We start from the raw sequence: 17,850 nt of genomic DNA on the forward strand, positions 1-17,850 counted from the left end.
ATATATATATATAATATATATAATATAAGATCTAATATCGCTAACTTCTCAAATCAGTCAAGACCACTTACTTGTGCAGGACTGCTATCTCATTCTCAATGCTGTTTTCCTTGCCCTCTAATGCCTTCTTGGGGATACACTTGATGGCCACCAATTTCTGGGTCCTCTTCTCCTCTGCCAGGACCACCTCAGAGAAAGCTCCTCTGAAACACAAACACACAGTTCAGTCTGTCAGACCTCAGTCCATTTATCATCGGGTGTTTAGGCAGAGCTCTTCACATGTATGCATGTGCAGAGTGGAGATATAAAACTCCTGGTTTGATGTAACATCAGCTTAACTGTTGAGATAAGTTGGTCACTAACTGTACATGTAAGTACTGGTAGAAATTCTATCCTGTTGATGCCAGATTGTTTTTATTTTAACTTCAGCCTCCTCCTTAAGTTGTTGTTGTTGTAAGTTTTGGACAGTCTACAAATAGGTGGGATGATTTGGAACTGCCAGTATCAAATGTTGAGGTTCATCTTGGTGACAAAATTACATCTACTTCCTTCATGCCCAAAACTGCTTTAAGCTTAAAATCTTGCCCATGTCAATCAATCAGATGGCCACAGTCATTAAACACTGTTATGTTATAGTAACACGTCTCTTTCTGTCTCGAATTTTCTTTCAACATGGTTGATGTGAAAGTTCACAGTAAAACTGCCAAAACTTGTGGATAAGATAATTGATATGTTTGATAGATTTTCACAATTTTCACTAAATTACTTAAACATTTGGCTCTGTGTGAGTGTTTGCACCAGTGCAAACTTTCTGCATGCTCACTTTCCACAATTCTTCCACTACACAGTGTAGTTCAGTAGTTAACATTAAAATGTGTGTATGTGGATGATACAGTTAAAAAAAAAGCTCAACATAGGTTCAGACATATAAAACCCATTCACACAACAGAACAGATAATTCCATGCATTAATCAAGCATATCTATGGATTAGTAGTACCTTTATCACTTCATCCATGCTTCATACAGTATATTTAACAATGTGACATTGTATGTTATGTGTATATAGATAACACTATGCAACAGTTTTGTGCAGGGTTGTGGCACGCTGAGGTGCACACAGTCATTATATCTGCCATGTTGCTTTCTTTCTATCTCAGCTAAAATCAGCTGAACAATGACAAAGAAACAAACTCAAACTAGCAAAAGAATTTTAGCATTTTCCCATGACCCGGAGTAAAGAGCAGAGGCAGGCATTTCTAATGATCTATGGTGTTTTGGCCGAGGTCCAGGGATTTTTGACTGAGACCCAAAGCTGTGCAATAACAATATGGAATCCTGACCCACATTTAAAGGTCTGAGCCCAATATTACACTGGCACAGTTAGTAGTACGACAGTAATGAGACATGGGGCAGCAGGAGAAGGAACCTTTTAAGGGTAATACTGACTTAGTAAAGTGTGAGTATACTGTGAAAGAAACTGAGTTGTTGAAGGCCTGCGTAACTTGTAGGGTATAAAAATATCCCAGGTCCACTACAACAGCCTGCTACAGTGGTCTCATATTTACTACATGTATGAAAGTCCCTGGAGGATTAGACAACATAGGTTCTATGTTGCATAATCCTAATAACAACTAATAAACCTAAATATCATGCTCTGACTAAACTAAGGGATTCAACTGTAGTCTTTACCACAAAGTGATGTAATTTTGATTCATATGAATAGTTATCATATCGTAAACTTGGCAATATTTCAAATGTTACTAGTTCAATAAACAAAAAGGAAGAGGTACTACACACTTGGTTCATTTACTTTTATTATTCTTTTGGTAAGAGACCTTCTTGAGGGATACAGGGCAAACAGAGAATAAAAGTTAAGTGTACAGACATTCCAGTAATTAGACCCAATGCAAAACATCTGTGAATCCTGCAAACAAGACCGTACAACTCAAGATTTGCAAGAAAAATGTCTTCCCTGGAAAGTACCAGGAAGGTAGTAGGAGGCAGGCACTCTTTGTCTCTATTTTAAATCACAAAACAAGATAGGAACGTAATGCAATGACATGACCTGGTTTGATTTTTCATGGTGCACTTCATCTGAAAAAAGCAACATTTCTGGATAAAAATGGTTGCATTTTTACAGGGAATTTTGCACATCAGATCTTACTCATACTTCCACTGATATTTTGCTACCAGGCAGTCACCCACTCTTCATCAGTTCATGGCGAACAAATGCAATGTTTGTTTTGGAACAGACTATTATCTAATCAGCATACTAACAGCGCTGCCAATAAATTCCACCTTAAAACATGTGCTACTAAGATTGAAGGAAAGTTTAAAGCTGTCTAACATCTCTCTGCACTGTACTGATATTACACCAATACCCGCTGGTGCACTTTTGCAAACTGCAAAATGTAACAACACTCCCTGACATTACAGTAAGTTTCTAAAACAAGTGTATGTGTGGATGGGGGGGGATTACATGTCAGCTGTCAGTTTGTGCCCTACCGTATCTCTTCGTCCACAGATAGGCATGATGTGTGGGCAGAGAGGAACCATAACCATTCAGTTGCTAGGTTTGCAGATACATTATCAGCTTTACAAAAAAGGAAGTACTGCATCGTTCCATGTCAGTATCACCAGAAGAAGAAACTGCATGACCTGCAGACTACAACTTCTCTATGAAAAATACCCTCTTCTGTGTAAAAAAAAAAAAAAAGCTTTTTAATGTTGACACTTGTATTTTGAAATTTTGTGATAAAGCAAAACCTCCCCTCAGTCCAAAGCCTGAAACACTGAATGGAAGAATTTAAGAATTTTATTATATTATTTTATTCATTTTTTATTTATAAAAATATAAATAATAATCAAATATAATATAAAAATATTATTTATTATTATTACTCCAATATGTGATGCTGAATACTTGAACATTTTCATGTTTTGATGCATGTTGACTGCTTAAACCCAAATGATATTTGTTCTACAGCTGTGTTATTCACTTCTGAACTGGAAAATGTTCTCTTCTCCTCGAGCAGAACCTCTGGGTGTTTTAACAGCAAAATAAGTGTGTATTTTCTGAGAGTACACAATGCATACTGACATAGTGTTCCTAGTTTATTTACAGACTCAGTTTGACTTGTTTAGTTGTTGTAAGAGTTGCCCATGTTCACAATTAATTATTGGACCACGGACCACTACCAGTACAGCAAACCCCAAACCAAATGTAAAATGATTTTAAAGAAACATTGGACAACAAACACATTTGGCAGCAAACTGAGATAGCTTTGGTCAATATTCAGTACTTGTTTGTCTCATCAAAATCACTTACTACAGTAGTGACAACTTCTATTACCTTTTTACTTAATTACTTACTTTAAGTAATTAAGTCTCTCACTTCATCCTGTCTGTGAAATACAACACTAATAAAAAGCTTTCAAAAACTTACTTCCAATTGCTATAAGACAGCAAACATCTTGCCTTGTTTGTTTCTGATTCATGACAATCCTATAATTAATTTTCGACAAGCATGGTACCATCTGAGCTTCCTGCTGACTGACTTTTCTGCCATGTACTTTCTGACACATTGTATACTTTTGTATTTATTTTTCAGGAGCAACATTTTTTAACCTTAAAAATATACAAAAGAAACACCAACATACTGAATATGTCTCACAAATGTCCCATGGCCCTGACTTTTTTCCCTCAGGTTCCATAACTTACTTTACTCTGTGTGACCTACATATGGCTTCTCTGGTGTTATTAACCTCAAAGCTAACAGAACACTGAAGCCGTTCTGTGATCAAAGTAACAATTATCCTGGGAGTGAGGCGCTGTGGTCACATCCCAACAAGAGAGTAAAACTGCCAAACAAAGGCCATTAGCTTTGGCAGAAATCCAGCTGTGTGAAGCGCTGCAAATTCCTGTGCAGCATCTGGAGGATTTAGTTGACATTCTCCATGCACCCACGACAGATCGAGGGGCTCTGGGGAAGTGTCAACCAGTGGTTTGCACAAACATTAGGAAACTCTGAGAACACTAATGCGTCTTTGAGTATGGATGTTTCCTCTGTCTCTACATTATTTTGCAATCCCCTGCCTGAGGTGTTGATTCAGCTTAAAATGTGAATGTTGTCTTTTAATAACAGGTTAAAAGGAGTGTAATGTGATAACAGGGGTTAAGCCTCAGGCACATCATTACTTGCAATTTAAATGAAAAAAAAACAATCCTAGTTTAGAATATTGTTTATCAGAAGCAGAAACCTTTCACCCCTGACTTCCTGTCAGCAATGGCACTGGACCCTGTTTTCATGCAGTTCCAGAAGATACTTACTCCTTTCTGAATGCCAGTTAACTATAGGTCAACATTTTCATTGTGCTGAGCATAACCATCAAAATATATGAATGCTGCATATTTTTTTTGCCCATGCTTTTGTTGATTCTGGGTATAATAATATGTTATTAATATGTAATAAAATGTTATTGACAATAGTCCGCTTAGTCCTACTGCCAATGACATTCATTTACAATAACAACTCACTGTTGTATTATGCAAGTTATAAGTTCTGAGATTACTAATACTAATGAAGATGATGGAGATGAAAGTTAGAAGAGAATAATGCTCAATTGTCATGCTGAGTTTCACACAATGACATTGTTCAAATGTTTATGTGAGGAAACAGTGCTGATGAACAACAAGCTCCTGTACTTAAGCCTTGTCTATGCAGCGTGGGCCTTTCCACACCCTACACTGTAAGCAATGAAAGTAAAGCAAAATATTTTATCACTAACAACTAATGATGTTGCCTTAAATTCTGAAGGGTTTCACCCAAATAAAGGGTTACAACAACTATGGTACAAAAAGTGAGGAAAAAGCTCAACTGGAGTGCAGAGGATGTAAAGGTTGAAATTCCTGAGAGGCCGGCTGCCTGTACCTGGCAGCAAAAAAGATCACATTATTAAGAATCAGTCAGCACAAAAATGCAAAAAAAAAAAAAGTCACATTTTTTATCCTGCTGCTGACACAGTGCAGGTTCAGAAAATATGTAGAGCATAATTGTGATGAATATTTGATGCAGGTGCAGAGAAGTGCAGTATTGAGTTTGCTGAAAGCTTAATCCCACCAAGGGTTTCAGCTGGATTATAAGGTAAACAACTGTGTTTACTGAGCTGTTCCTGTTCCTAACAGGACATTCTTATCACCATCATGGGACCTGTGTCCAGGAAGAGGACACACACACACACATACACACACACACACAGCACCACTGCAAAGCTATTAGCTATTAAACCCCCAGTAAAGACATGCTTACTGACACTATCCAAACAGTTGGGCGTGTTCTCAGAAATGCACTGTGCAAATACTTTAGACAAGAGTTTAAATATAGACAGACAGCAACACAATTTGAATGTGTGGAGCCTCATACTGTGTAAATATTTGCACGCTAATGAAACAACATATTTCCAAGTAATTGACATTTTAGTATTGTGCACAAATTTGGTGTCCAAACACTTTGCATCCCGCTCAAATATGGGACAAGGCGCGGCCTTTTTACTTTCACTGCTCAAAAGCAAAGTTCAAACATATCTCTTTATAACATCACTCTTTTGTCTTTGTCTCTGGGTAAGCTGCTAGCTTAAAATACACACTTGGGGTTGCTTAGTTTCTGTCGCTGGAAGCAACCTTTTCATGTGTGTGTCCCACTATGCCTCACTCGGTGCATCAAAGGAATTTAAAACCAAGGATTTCACATGCCATCACGCATGCATTTGTGCTCAATCTCATACAACAAACACACAGGCACAAAACATAAAGGCAAACATGTACCAGTGGATCAATAGATGCCATCGTTACACACACACAGACACTGCAAAACCAGCTGAGCTCTTATGAGTTTCCAAAATAATGATGATCCATAAAGCGTATTATACGTAATAAATAAATAAATGACAACAAGCACCATAAACATATTAGTGACTATTACTGTCACACTTTTACATGCAATTATCACAAAATAAACACACTTTTGCATTGCCTGCCTTTTTGCAGAGCCATACAAGCTCAAATCTCTATACTGGTGATGGTAATAATTCACTTTCAGTCCCTTCAGTTCCTTCTCCTTATTTTGAAAACATGCCTGCCTTTTCTTACCATCTGCTGTGTTCCATAGGTGCCAATTCAGACATGTACACATGCTGTGTTGAAGTAAGCTCAAATGAAAAATACACATTTAAATATTAACTCTGATTTAAAGAAAACAAACAAGGAAGCGCTCCTCGTACGGTGTGGTGTGTTATGAGAATTCAGACATTCTTTGACTATCTGCCATGTTTTTTCTTCCTATAAGTCCCACGTTTTTTCTCAAACTCCAACCAATGGTGCCATCTGTCCTGCTGAGAAGTTGGTCAAGAAGGTATGTAAACAGTTGACAAAATGGTAACTGTGGAAAGGTCAGAGAGACATAGGGAAGGACCATCTGGTCCAATCAGAGCTGAAAGATACCCAACTGTGATACTGGCCCTGGAACATACAAAGACCATCTTTGCTCTGTAGGCCCTCCAAACATGACTGCACAACCAAACTAGAATCTCACTCCTTATCTGACTCTCTGACCTCTCTCACTCAATGTGTAAACAGCTCAGTGGAAGGGAGCGCTATATGATTTAGATATAATACATAGCGATTTCTTTTCATTTATTTGGAAAAATATAGCTCTTGGGCCAAAAGTCTTCTGTAGAAATCAAGTCATTTAAGGATTTGAGTTCAGTAAGAGATAAAAAAAGACAATATCTCAGCTTTAATTTAATTATAAAACTATGTGATGATGAGTGTCTGAATACAGTCACATATCTGTGGTAATAAACATTATGTACCAAACTGAAAATGTTTCAGGAGGAATATATGTGCCACTACTGTACAAACCAAATATTGCAGCTGTAATAAAACAGAGATTCATGTAGTTTATTACTGATATCATCATGCTGTGTTTACTCTCATCTTAATAATACCTTAATGTGAATGTTGCTATAGTGCTGGTATGTTATTAACCTGCCAGTAACTGTGGCTTAGTGCACTCCACTCTATGGATCAACGAGAGGAAACTGTTTGACCATATCAAGAACAACCATGTCGAGAATACAGAGATGCACTGGCTCTTATATCTAAAGACAAATTATACCCCTGGTATTCTTTTGTACTGCTGATCAGTTCCAGTAAGGAGTACAGTGACGATGGCAAGGCAGACAGTGACACTGGATTTCCAACATGCCTCCCACTCATCCCCAACTAACTTCACAAACATTTCTGTCCATCTGTAAATCTGAAAGTGGGAATGACTAACAATTTACATTTGGACGTCTGGTGTGAAAAAATGATCTCATGAATCATCAACAAAAACACTGTTTCACATTCTATACAGCACTCTCGCACTGAACTGGATATTTGTAGCCCTGTTAAATGTAAACAAGTGTAAATCTTTAGATTTATATTCAAATGTTGAGCAATGTTTTGACTATGTTAATGGCCAGTGTGTGACAGACATTGTGAATGTGTGACGCGATCTCATGTCTATACACAAACAGTGTCCTGGTTACTCAGGATAGATAACAAACTGAGAACAGGTTTAGTAGGGACTATTTCTTCATTCTTCATTTGACATTTACTGTTTGGTTTAGTCTAACAGCTTTCAATTATCCTGTTTCCAGCAGCAGCAGCAGGCAGCAGTTTTCAGCAATAAATTAACTGTACACGACCTGCTGAAAACAAAAGACAGAAAAAGTTAGCTAGACCCAGATATTTTGCTCAGGAGTTGGTCGAGACCAAAATGGAGCTAAGATTGAATATTGAACTTAGAGTGACCAGAAATACAACTCCATGATATACTCATGGATATATGCTTTGTAGGCAGTTTTGTGCTAAAATCTAATGGTCTAAACTCAATACACCTTCAAGTATTCTATTTCTTTTGTAAGAGAAAAACTGATCCAACTTTCCTCTGTTTCAAGTCCACTTACTGAAAGGAATTGTTTTGAAACAGACAGATAAAAAACAATATCACTAACCAAATCATATAGTGGATTGTAATTACGCCGCAAAGCAAAGAGCATGCTTCCCTAAGGATCTCTCAGACCAGAGATAAAAAGCACATGGAGAATCTTTTCAGGCCCGTTTGCTGATATGTAGACAGCTTGTCATGTGGGGAATATGGGTAATAAGGGATAATAATGATGGAGAAAGACTGTGGGAAGATGTTACAAGCCTGCATGTGTACTTAAAATTGTTAGGAGGGGGGTATATTGCTGTGAGCAGATGGACGTGTGTAAGTGGGCCAGACAGTGGGCATATATGGGTGTTTATGCGTGTGTTGTGTGTATGTGTGTGTGTGTGTGTGTGCGTGTGTGTGTGTGTGTGTGTGTGTGCGTGCGTGTATTCCAGGAACTGCAGGCTATGCCATGCTGAGCTGTGCTGTGCTGAGACGCAGGCTTCTGTGCGAATTAGGTCAGGGCAGGGCTGAAGGGCTGAGGGTGCCATAAGCAGGGATGGATTTTCAGGATTGGGTTGGAGAGAGGGAAACGGTTTCCAAGTTTTCCTTTTTCAAAAGAATGGTTAAATTCTCATTGCTACGCTGCTGAACCTGAAGCTTCATAAGTTAGTCTAAAAGTGACCCGCAGGGTATCTGCACAAAAGATATCAGAGCACTGACTTAAAAAGACACAGAGAGAAGAGATGAGAGGACAGATGAAGACAGTAGCGTGCCACAAGCCTTGTTCATAACTCCTGTATGGCTTTATCAGTGGCTGAGACAGAATTACAAAGGCTGACAGAGTAACATGTTGTCCTGTACTTTGAGGTCCATTACAGGAGCCAGGCACTGTGTGTGCCTCCTCTACTTTAAAGAAGCAAGGTCTTAGTTCTACTCATCCGACAGCTTAGTCACAACAAAACTGCATGACAAAAAAAAAAAGCTAGAAAAAAACAAAGCAAGGAAAGGAAAAGAAAGAATTCACTTTTAAATAGAAAGGCCACGTGTGTCCTGTACAAAAAACTCACAGAGGAAGACAATGACAAAATGGTACCAAGATATCACAGGAAAACAATGTGGGTTGGGACACATGAGGAAGAGATATGATATAGTAGTAAATGATGGAGAGAGGGAGGAGTGAGTTAGGACAGAGACAGAAAAAGAGAAGCATGGAGGGAGAGAGACAGAGATGAAAAATAGATGAAGTGGGACAGCTCTCACGCTGGGAGACTCATCTGCTCCACAAAGGTGGCCGTTTCCTTTTGTCTGAACTACTTTGTTAATCAGCATTTTGAATTAATTTGATTCTGACTCACCATACAAACACTGAATAATGAAAAAGCAACAAAAATAGTACCCAAAAAAGTCCCTCAAAGCCAGTTTCCAGGCTCCTCCCTGTGTCAACACCTCAACTAAATTTCAGAACTGCACGCTGACATTAAAGAGTACTAACAGAGGGAGGCTTCTCACAGGCTGCTTTGCCACTGCTGACTATCTGATAATCAGGATGATAGACATCACCGAAACCAGGCAAATTAAGTTTAACGACAGGGATTCAGATGCATTATCTAAAGTAATAGTGCATGATTTATAATAGTAAAGACAAAAAGCATGATTTTGGCCATTATAAGCTATTTCTAATTGTAAAACAAGTACTCTCCTACAGTAAGTATTGGTTTCTGTTCTGTCCTGTTCTGTATCCTTATTTTGTTTATTTAATTGTACTTTGTTTTCATTTATTACATTCTATTTATCTGTAAAGTGTAACGTGTACTGAGAGAGGAGTATATACGCACATCCAAACCGAAGCGGGCAGGTGCTGGGCTGAAAGTGAGCAAAAGTTGAAAAACAAAGAAACAGCTCGCACACTGCAGAGCTCCAATGTCCACTAAGAATTTATTGCACCAAGGTGACGTTTGGAGTACTACTGCCCTTCCTGGAGTCTGCTTGAAACGTCACCTCGGTGCAATAAATTCTAAGCGAACCCTTGAGCCCTGCAGTGTGCGAGCTGTTTCTTTGTTTTACGACTAAAGTGTGCAGAACTCATGTGATTTTACATTTTACATAAACTTACTTACTACTTACTTCTGTTTAAATGTCACAATAACTATTTTTAAAGGAATATGGTTCATATACTATATAACTCATAGCACGTTCCTAAAAACTGACTAAAAGTGTGCAGATTTCCCCTTTTTCATATTCACAAAACCCCATTCACTTCAGTGTGTCACTCAGAAACTTACAGAGACAATCTCCATTTGCATCCACTTTATTACTTTTGTCCTTTAAATATCTAAGTTACATTAGGCGACTCACTGCAAATGCTATTGCATCTTGCCCCTAAGTTTCTTAGTGTAGCATCTATCATCTGGCTGTTTGTGTAGTAGTTTACAGTAGTTTATGAATCCCCAGCACACAAGCTTCTCAGACATAAATATCTCTCTGCATCAAGGAACTGTTTTGTTTGTTAAATAGCTCCAACATATACACAGAAGTCTGAGAGGAGAATAAAATATGGCAATAAAATGCAGAATGCAGCTTATAATTAGACTCCACTGACATTTCACCACTTTTCACTTCTGTAGCATTAAAATATAGATAGAGTATATAACCGGGAGCTGTGTCCAGTATGTTTGATTAAATTTCACAACACTGGGAGATTTGTCATAATGTAATTCAAGAGCATTTAACACTAATTCTGGGTCAAAACCTCACCTCTTCTCACCCAACCTAAAGTCTCTCACAAATGCATCTGTGAGCTCAAGTGCACACGCAAACACATGCACACACAGACACACACACACACACAAACCCAAATGAGTGTTGAGCTATTGAACCTTTCCACTCAGAAGCAGAGAGCCCTCAGATAGAGTGCTAAATCAGTGTCAAAACCTGTGTAATGTAGCCGAGAGGCACGAGTGTGCAAAGTGGAGCAAAAGGTTCCTCTTTTGACTACCAGATTGTGTCCCAGACCTGACTACAGTTTCTACATCACACACATAACAACAACAAAAAGAAAGAAAAAAATATGCATGAAAGGTTTTAATGAGACATATTCAGTCAATTGAATCAAAACTAACAGGTGAGAGGGGTCCTTGCTTTGGAAAAAGAGAATATGTATAATGAATGGGTCCTATGTATTCATTCAGAGAGATGGAGAGAGAGATGGGAACGCTGGAGGTAAAGGTCATCAAGCAGAAAACACAGGGAAAGGAGAGAGAAATACTGACCTTTACTATAAACTTTGAACAGTCAATTAAAACCATATGAGCTCATGAACATACACAAGTGTACAAGGAAAACACAAATTTATAACCAGAACAAATGTTGTTGTTATGAACCCTCTCCCTCTTTCTGTCTCTCCCTCCCTCACCCACACATACACACACTACTCTCCCCAAATCAATCCTGGCAAAAAGCTGATCACACGATCAGCAAGTGCAGGGGCTACTGGGTCAACCTTTGACATGAGTGACAGAAAGAGCGGGGACCGATCCATCAGTGCTAACGATTTTAGATGATTACCCCATGCTCCCCTACTCTTACCCTCCACTTCCTCCCATGCCCTGTCCCTTGTTGCTCCACCCCATCTCTGTGTATTCTGGGCTGAAAATGCCAAGAATTTCCCCTCGCCAGAGAAGGCCGAGCTCACTGCTCTCGGCATGTTTAAATGTCAGAAAAGGCAACAAGGCCCATTTGTGCGGGTGGTTATCAGCAGAGAAACCTCAAAACCGGCAGCTGAGTGTGGGAACGATGAAAAAAAAAGAAAAAAGGAAAAGAAAGAAAAACACAGAGCTGTTTCTGGGCAAAAAAGTAAAAACATCGACATCTGAACAACACAAATGAGAAACCGACTGGCAATGCAGTGAGGACAGGGTCATTCAAACGATGTAATGTTACAGGAATATCTAGTTTGCAAATGAGCAGAAGACAAGGATATCATTTTGACTCATAGGGAAACACCTCCAAACTGATACTGAATGCTAATTTATTATAATTTACTATCAACAGCTTATTTCAATTATAAACTTTATCACACTATATTAAACACCACATCAATGAAGGATATACAGATTTAGAATATATTACTTCCTGCTGTCTACATCTGTCACACGGGAAATAAAAGTAGAATTGGTTCACTGGTAATAGGACAGAAGGCTAAGAATAGTTCCTGCTGTCTTATAACAGAGTTACAGCATTTATACAGAAAATATCAATATCAATTTTCCACATATGAATCTATAACCAGCCCGGTTTGAATGATGACATACTGAACAACATACACTGCAGAGCGCAGGCCGGGTTAGTCAATATTTGAAATAGAGCCAAGAGAAGTGCTTTCTTTCTTACTTCTTACTTACCTAAGTTCTTACTTTCCAAGCACGAAGATCTGGATGGGTGTGTTTGTGTGTGTGTGTAGAAAGTACAATCATGGTATAAAAAGGGTTTTAATGTTACCAGCAAATAGCCTTTATGAGGAGATTGTTATTTACTGTACTGCACATTACTTACAGCTTACACTATGACCATAACCCAGAAGAGGATCAGTGGTTTGGTCTTATGCTAAATTGTGTTTCCTGATCCCTCTATGGTGAAAGCTTTTATCTTAGGTGAAAATCAAAAGGGTGGCAGGACACACTGGGGCACCGGTTCCACAGCAAACACAGCGTGAAACCAGGAAACAGTCAGAGAGCAGGTGACAGGGATGGGGAGCCTAAATGGAGCTGGATTCCTGACAGCAGGGCTGTGGTTTTGGGTTGGGTTGTACAGAGACAGACACAAACAGAAGACAGAGAGGAATAGATTAACATAAGTAACAGCAATGAGAGGAGAAGGAAGGCGAGAGAGGATTTGAGTTGATTGCAGTGAAAGTGCTGTTGCCTGTGTGTGCATTAGTAATCCCCATCTGTTTTGATTACAAAAACATGTGGCTGCAGCTGGGGACTCACAGCACAAACCCGTACATGCCACTGGAAGACAGCGCCTATATCTCTGATAGTTGTGCCACAAAAAACAAACATTTGGAAAAAATAATCAAATGTAAGAACTTATTTGTTTGTGAGAAACAAGTTGAATGTTAACAAGCGTCATATTTGATAATGTTTTGATGAAATCTAATTTAGACGCCAAACAATTTTGTACTTTGTTTACAGAGGCTACTGACTGATGAGTCATAGTAACATTTGGCTAAGCTGACTCTTTTCTATTAATGGTCACTGATCTGCCACAAAGAATAGAATAAAAAAACAACTTGTGCAACAATAAACAATGAATCGATCCTTTTGTGTGTGTTCAGGGCAGGTAGATTGCTGGGCTTTTCTGTTTGAGACATGATAAAATGAGGTGATTTGCGGCACCTACAGTACACGTCCTTCATCGTCTCTGACAAAATGTCAGTGAGAGAGGCTCCAGAAACATCAGGCATGTTTATAAAAACATGAGTGTGCCATTTATTTCTCTGTGTTTCCCTGCAAAAGAGAGAGCGAGTCTATCCCTGTGCACAATGCACACATATGCACCCGGTGGTGGATTATTAATAGCAAATCAAAAACTTTGTTTCCATAGTGACTGTTTGAGTCCATTATGGAAAGTGTCTCCTGTTGTTACCAAGACAACAATCCAGCAATGGCAAATGAATGTGGCACACAGCTGAGTGATGCGGTGAGCTGGTGATCTCTCCATAAAAAAAGCTCAACACCAAACCCCTGAGGCAGGTGGAGAACTGGAGGGATGACAATGACAGGTTGAAAGGATGGGAAAGCTTTTTCCTATAGCCAACAGTTGTGCTTAAATTACATACATAACATATTTTTACAGAAACTGCTACAAATACTACTTTAGGTTGCATAGTATTTAGCAGTATCAGTCAGCTCTAAATTTCATTCATTGCTGTTGCTTTAAACTGCCAGTTCCCCATGACATGTTCAAGAGTTCTGCATTTTTTGATGAATACGCCTATAATTACAAATTAATAATTACAATGGCCATAGATTGTTTGGTATTTGGAGCCCTGCGTGATGTTGCTTTTAAAATCCAGACATCAGAGTGCTGATTGGTTGATCATTTGGGGTGATTTTGTCTTTTTTGGACTAGTTAATAGTAGAGATACAGATCAGAAACAAGGTGAGAGAGAGAAGGGGGAACATGACATGTTTGAACTGAATAATTCCTCTACGCTAGCATCCCTCTTTTACAGTTTCTGGTAAATGTCCATCAACCTATTATGACTGACTTTTGTAGCAATATTTGTAACTTAATATTTTAGGTTCCTTTTCATTCAGTGTTTACAATATTTTTCATACTTGTGTATACCAGCAACGAAAGAAGCAAAGGAAAGTTTCATTAACTAACAAAACAAGCTTTGGTTTCATCTTGGAATCAGTTAGTGTTCGCACAACTTGATCCTGGACTAACAAGGATGTGGGTGTTATGTAAAAGCTGTCTTAAGTAAGACACCTTGGATAAACATCCTGCCTTGTGACTCTTCATAAAGCAAAGAGTAACTCAGAAGATTAAAAGTTACATTTAACTAACTGCTGTGCACTCTTAAAGCAATTTATTCTCTGGACAGAGTTCAATTTGCTCCTGCCAATTTGGGAAAGCTAGGCAAACGTTTGACTGCGGGATGGAGAACAGGATCCTCTAGACAGGAGGAGAAAGTCAACCTCAGGAGGCACTAAAGAAGACAAATAGTCCTGTCTTGGCAATTGAATATTGTTGGGAGAGCAGAATTACTTTTGGGTTAGCACAAGTGTACTGTATAGCTACTAGAATGGCAATCCTGCTCACTTGCATAAATATAGCATAGACTGCCATATAAGCCAGGGACAAGCAGTAAGCATACCATCATACACTCCAAACAACAAACATGACCATTTTGAGAGAAACGGATAAAACAAACACACAGGCCAACATAGACACACACATACACACACACATGTGCAAGTACACAATGTCCTCAAAAGTTAAGAGGTTTAAGAGAGATTCTAAGACAGCAAGAAAAGCAAAAAACAGCAAATAAGGAGCCACAGCACAGACATATCCATCAGAACTACAAAAAACACCCTAACAGTAATCCACAGCATAAAGCTCTTCTCAGAAAGTGCTGCCAACATGGAATTTAACCTGTCAACGTCTACGGCAAAAGCATTGTTATCCACCAATGAGCAATCCAAGTACCGAAATAAAGTAAGAAAACTGCATTTAAAAAAAAAAGACCGAAATATGATTTCATGATAACCATGACCATGTGTGTTGAGTTATCTTGGCCTTAGGGAGTAACCACTTTATAAAGTACACCTGCATAATCTAATGTAATCCAATACAGCAGCCCAGCAATAAATCCTATCTTTCTGAAGTGTATCATGTTCAGTTTTCACTGACACTGTGTCAGAGGTGTTGACTCAACTCTGAGGTAATTTATGAGGCTGTATAGTTAGTAGACATATAGTAGACTTCACTGTTTGATAATGAACTGCATTTCCGTAAGAGATGTTTCTGATGTTCTGTCCACAATCATTTACATGCAGGGAGCAGAGTATCAGTCTCTCAATGTAATGTTTTGTGGCTGGATTGTTGACATTGTGTCAGAGAGGTAGGTCAACACATTTCTAAAGACACAGTGACAAAAAAACTGGACATTATGAGCTTCAAAAAGATTTATTCCAGTGCTATTCTATTCCTGATAATGGATGCAGGGTTATTGTGTTGACAGCATACACTGACCGCTGGAATCAGATTTGTTTCTTGATAATTAAACAAAATCTCCCAAGAGTCAAACAAAAAAGATTAAACTGAAAGTGATTTTTTGTGATTATTTGAAACCAAAAATGACCTCAAAGGAAAAAAGATATGTGCAAGACTGTTTCATTTTTTTTGGTCTAATTCTTGGGAGATTAGTTCAATTGCTTTTGTTGCAAACATATTACCATTAAAAAAACATCCTTTTGATTACTCAGAGAAATGGTGTTTGGAGTATTACCAAAACGGTGCTCAGGAATCATCCTGGAGACTCAGGCACTCAAACTTATTTCACTGTGAGGAATCAGCCTGGAGTGACTCTGCATTACAGTAATTGTGTTAAATATTGCTCACTAAATGATAAAATGTCAATCAAAGTGAAAGTGAATTTACAGAGTTTTGCAAGATGATTTTGTGGAAGTCTTTGTGGGCTTCAACTAAAGCGCAAAAAAGATTGTTTGCGCAATAGGAGGAGGTGTGCGCAAACAAAAATGCAGGTGCGATTTCATGCCAAAACAAACACCTACTATAATTGCAATGCACCACCTGATCTGCAAAACCAAGCTGTGTCTCTCCACCCACCTTAACGTGAGCAGGTTTGTTGTTGAGCCACGAAATAACCAAACAGGTTCAGGCGCAAAAAGTGGTGTGAAAAAAAAATAACACTGCTGCTACCACTGGCTTCACAACACCAGATAGTTGGCCACACTCGTGCACTTGCAACACTTAAGGTTCATAAAATTATAGCCCTTCATGTCTGGTTAAGCGTCAAGCTGTTGATCAAGTGAGACACACATGAGCAACCCAAAATAAATATACCTCCAGCAGTAGCATATTTACAACATACAACAAAGCCACAGCAAGAGTCTACAGTTAATGGGCCAGCAAGGACTACCTCCTCATCCACTTCTTCTCAATACATTCAGATCCAGTCCCTCCTCACTAAAGCAGGTCTATCCAGTCATTTAGCGGCAGTAACTACCTGCCCACATATGCATGATAATAAACAAATGCAAATTTTTAAATAACACACCTTTATTTAAACCATGAAACCACAGTGTGGAAAAGCTATCATGCAAAGCTGAAACACAAGGGTTTGCCTCTGGCACTGACACACTTACGTTCCCAGGATCTCTTTGAAGTCATACTTCTCCTTCACATCTGAGGTCTTCTTTTTCCAGGCATGGGACTCGTCACCCAGTGGCATCTTCTTGTTGTTACGGTCAGAGACAATACTAGTGAGGAAAAAAAAAGAGGATGAGGAGGAAACGCTCATTAATACTGTTAACAGTTTGACTGTCCCCATCCCCCACCTGCAGTGAATAATTAAGTGTATTAATGTCAGTAGATAAAATCATTTAGATTTTTATAACTTGGATCACTGACATCAATGAATTTCTTACAGGGGAATACTGAAGTCATAAAAACATCTGACATACCCTACATTGTAAAACAAGGCAGGCTTATCCGTAAAGAGTACCTTTCAAACTCAGAGGCAATTCAAGGTACTTTGCACTGTAATAACTGCTAAATGGGCATGATCATGTTGTTGTGTTGTGAATATTTTCACTTTGGGCTTGGCAGTTGAGGTCTGCATTAGCCCTGTGGATACAAGCCACAGCTACAAGCCACATAATGGAGTGAAGTAACTGATTAAATAATGTGTCAAATTTTATGATACCAAAATAATGAAAAGATGTACTATCATACACTCAAAATGAGAACTTCTATTTCACGTGATTCACAGACAAGGAACTGTCGTAACCAACAGTTCCTGTGTTAAAACAAACCCTGCTGCAAAATTCGGTTTGTTACATAGACAATTAGATGCGTCTCAGGTGGCTGAAGAATGCGGCAAATCCTGCTTCCTTTCTCACCATGTTCACACACAAGCCATATCGTATGTCACAAGATACTGAACACAGGCTTAAGCTGCATTTCATCCATCTGGCTGAATCACGGGTCACAGGAAATTACTGGGTCATTGCTGTTCCTGTAACTTCTCTACTGTACATGGGTTATTTTGGGTGGCTGTGTTTCAGGATCAGTTAAAGCGGTCGCTGCAATGCTGTGGTTATGTTGTAAATTCAAC

The 17,850-nt window shown here is 38.8% G+C and overlaps 1 protein-coding gene across 2 annotated transcripts in view; it reads right to left on the reverse strand.

Annotated features, from left to right (window-relative positions):
* camk1b (calcium/calmodulin-dependent protein kinase Ib) overlaps positions 1-17,850 on the reverse strand; it is a 34,441-nt gene that overhangs the window by 11,352 nt on the left and 5,239 nt on the right. For both annotated transcript variants that reach the window (XM_067587769.1, XM_067587770.1), the window contains 2 exons: positions 16,880-16,993; positions 72-203 (listed from right to left, as the gene is read on the reverse strand). In XM_067587769.1, the coding sequence (XP_067443870.1) occupies positions 72-203; positions 16,880-16,993 (246 nt within the window). The remainder of the gene's footprint in view (positions 1-71; positions 204-16,879; positions 16,994-17,850) is intronic.

This window comes from Thunnus thynnus, chromosome 4, assembly GCF_963924715.1.
Source record: "Thunnus thynnus chromosome 4, fThuThy2.1, whole genome shotgun sequence".
Lineage (NCBI taxonomy): Eukaryota > Metazoa > Chordata > Actinopteri > Scombriformes > Scombridae > Thunnus > Thunnus thynnus.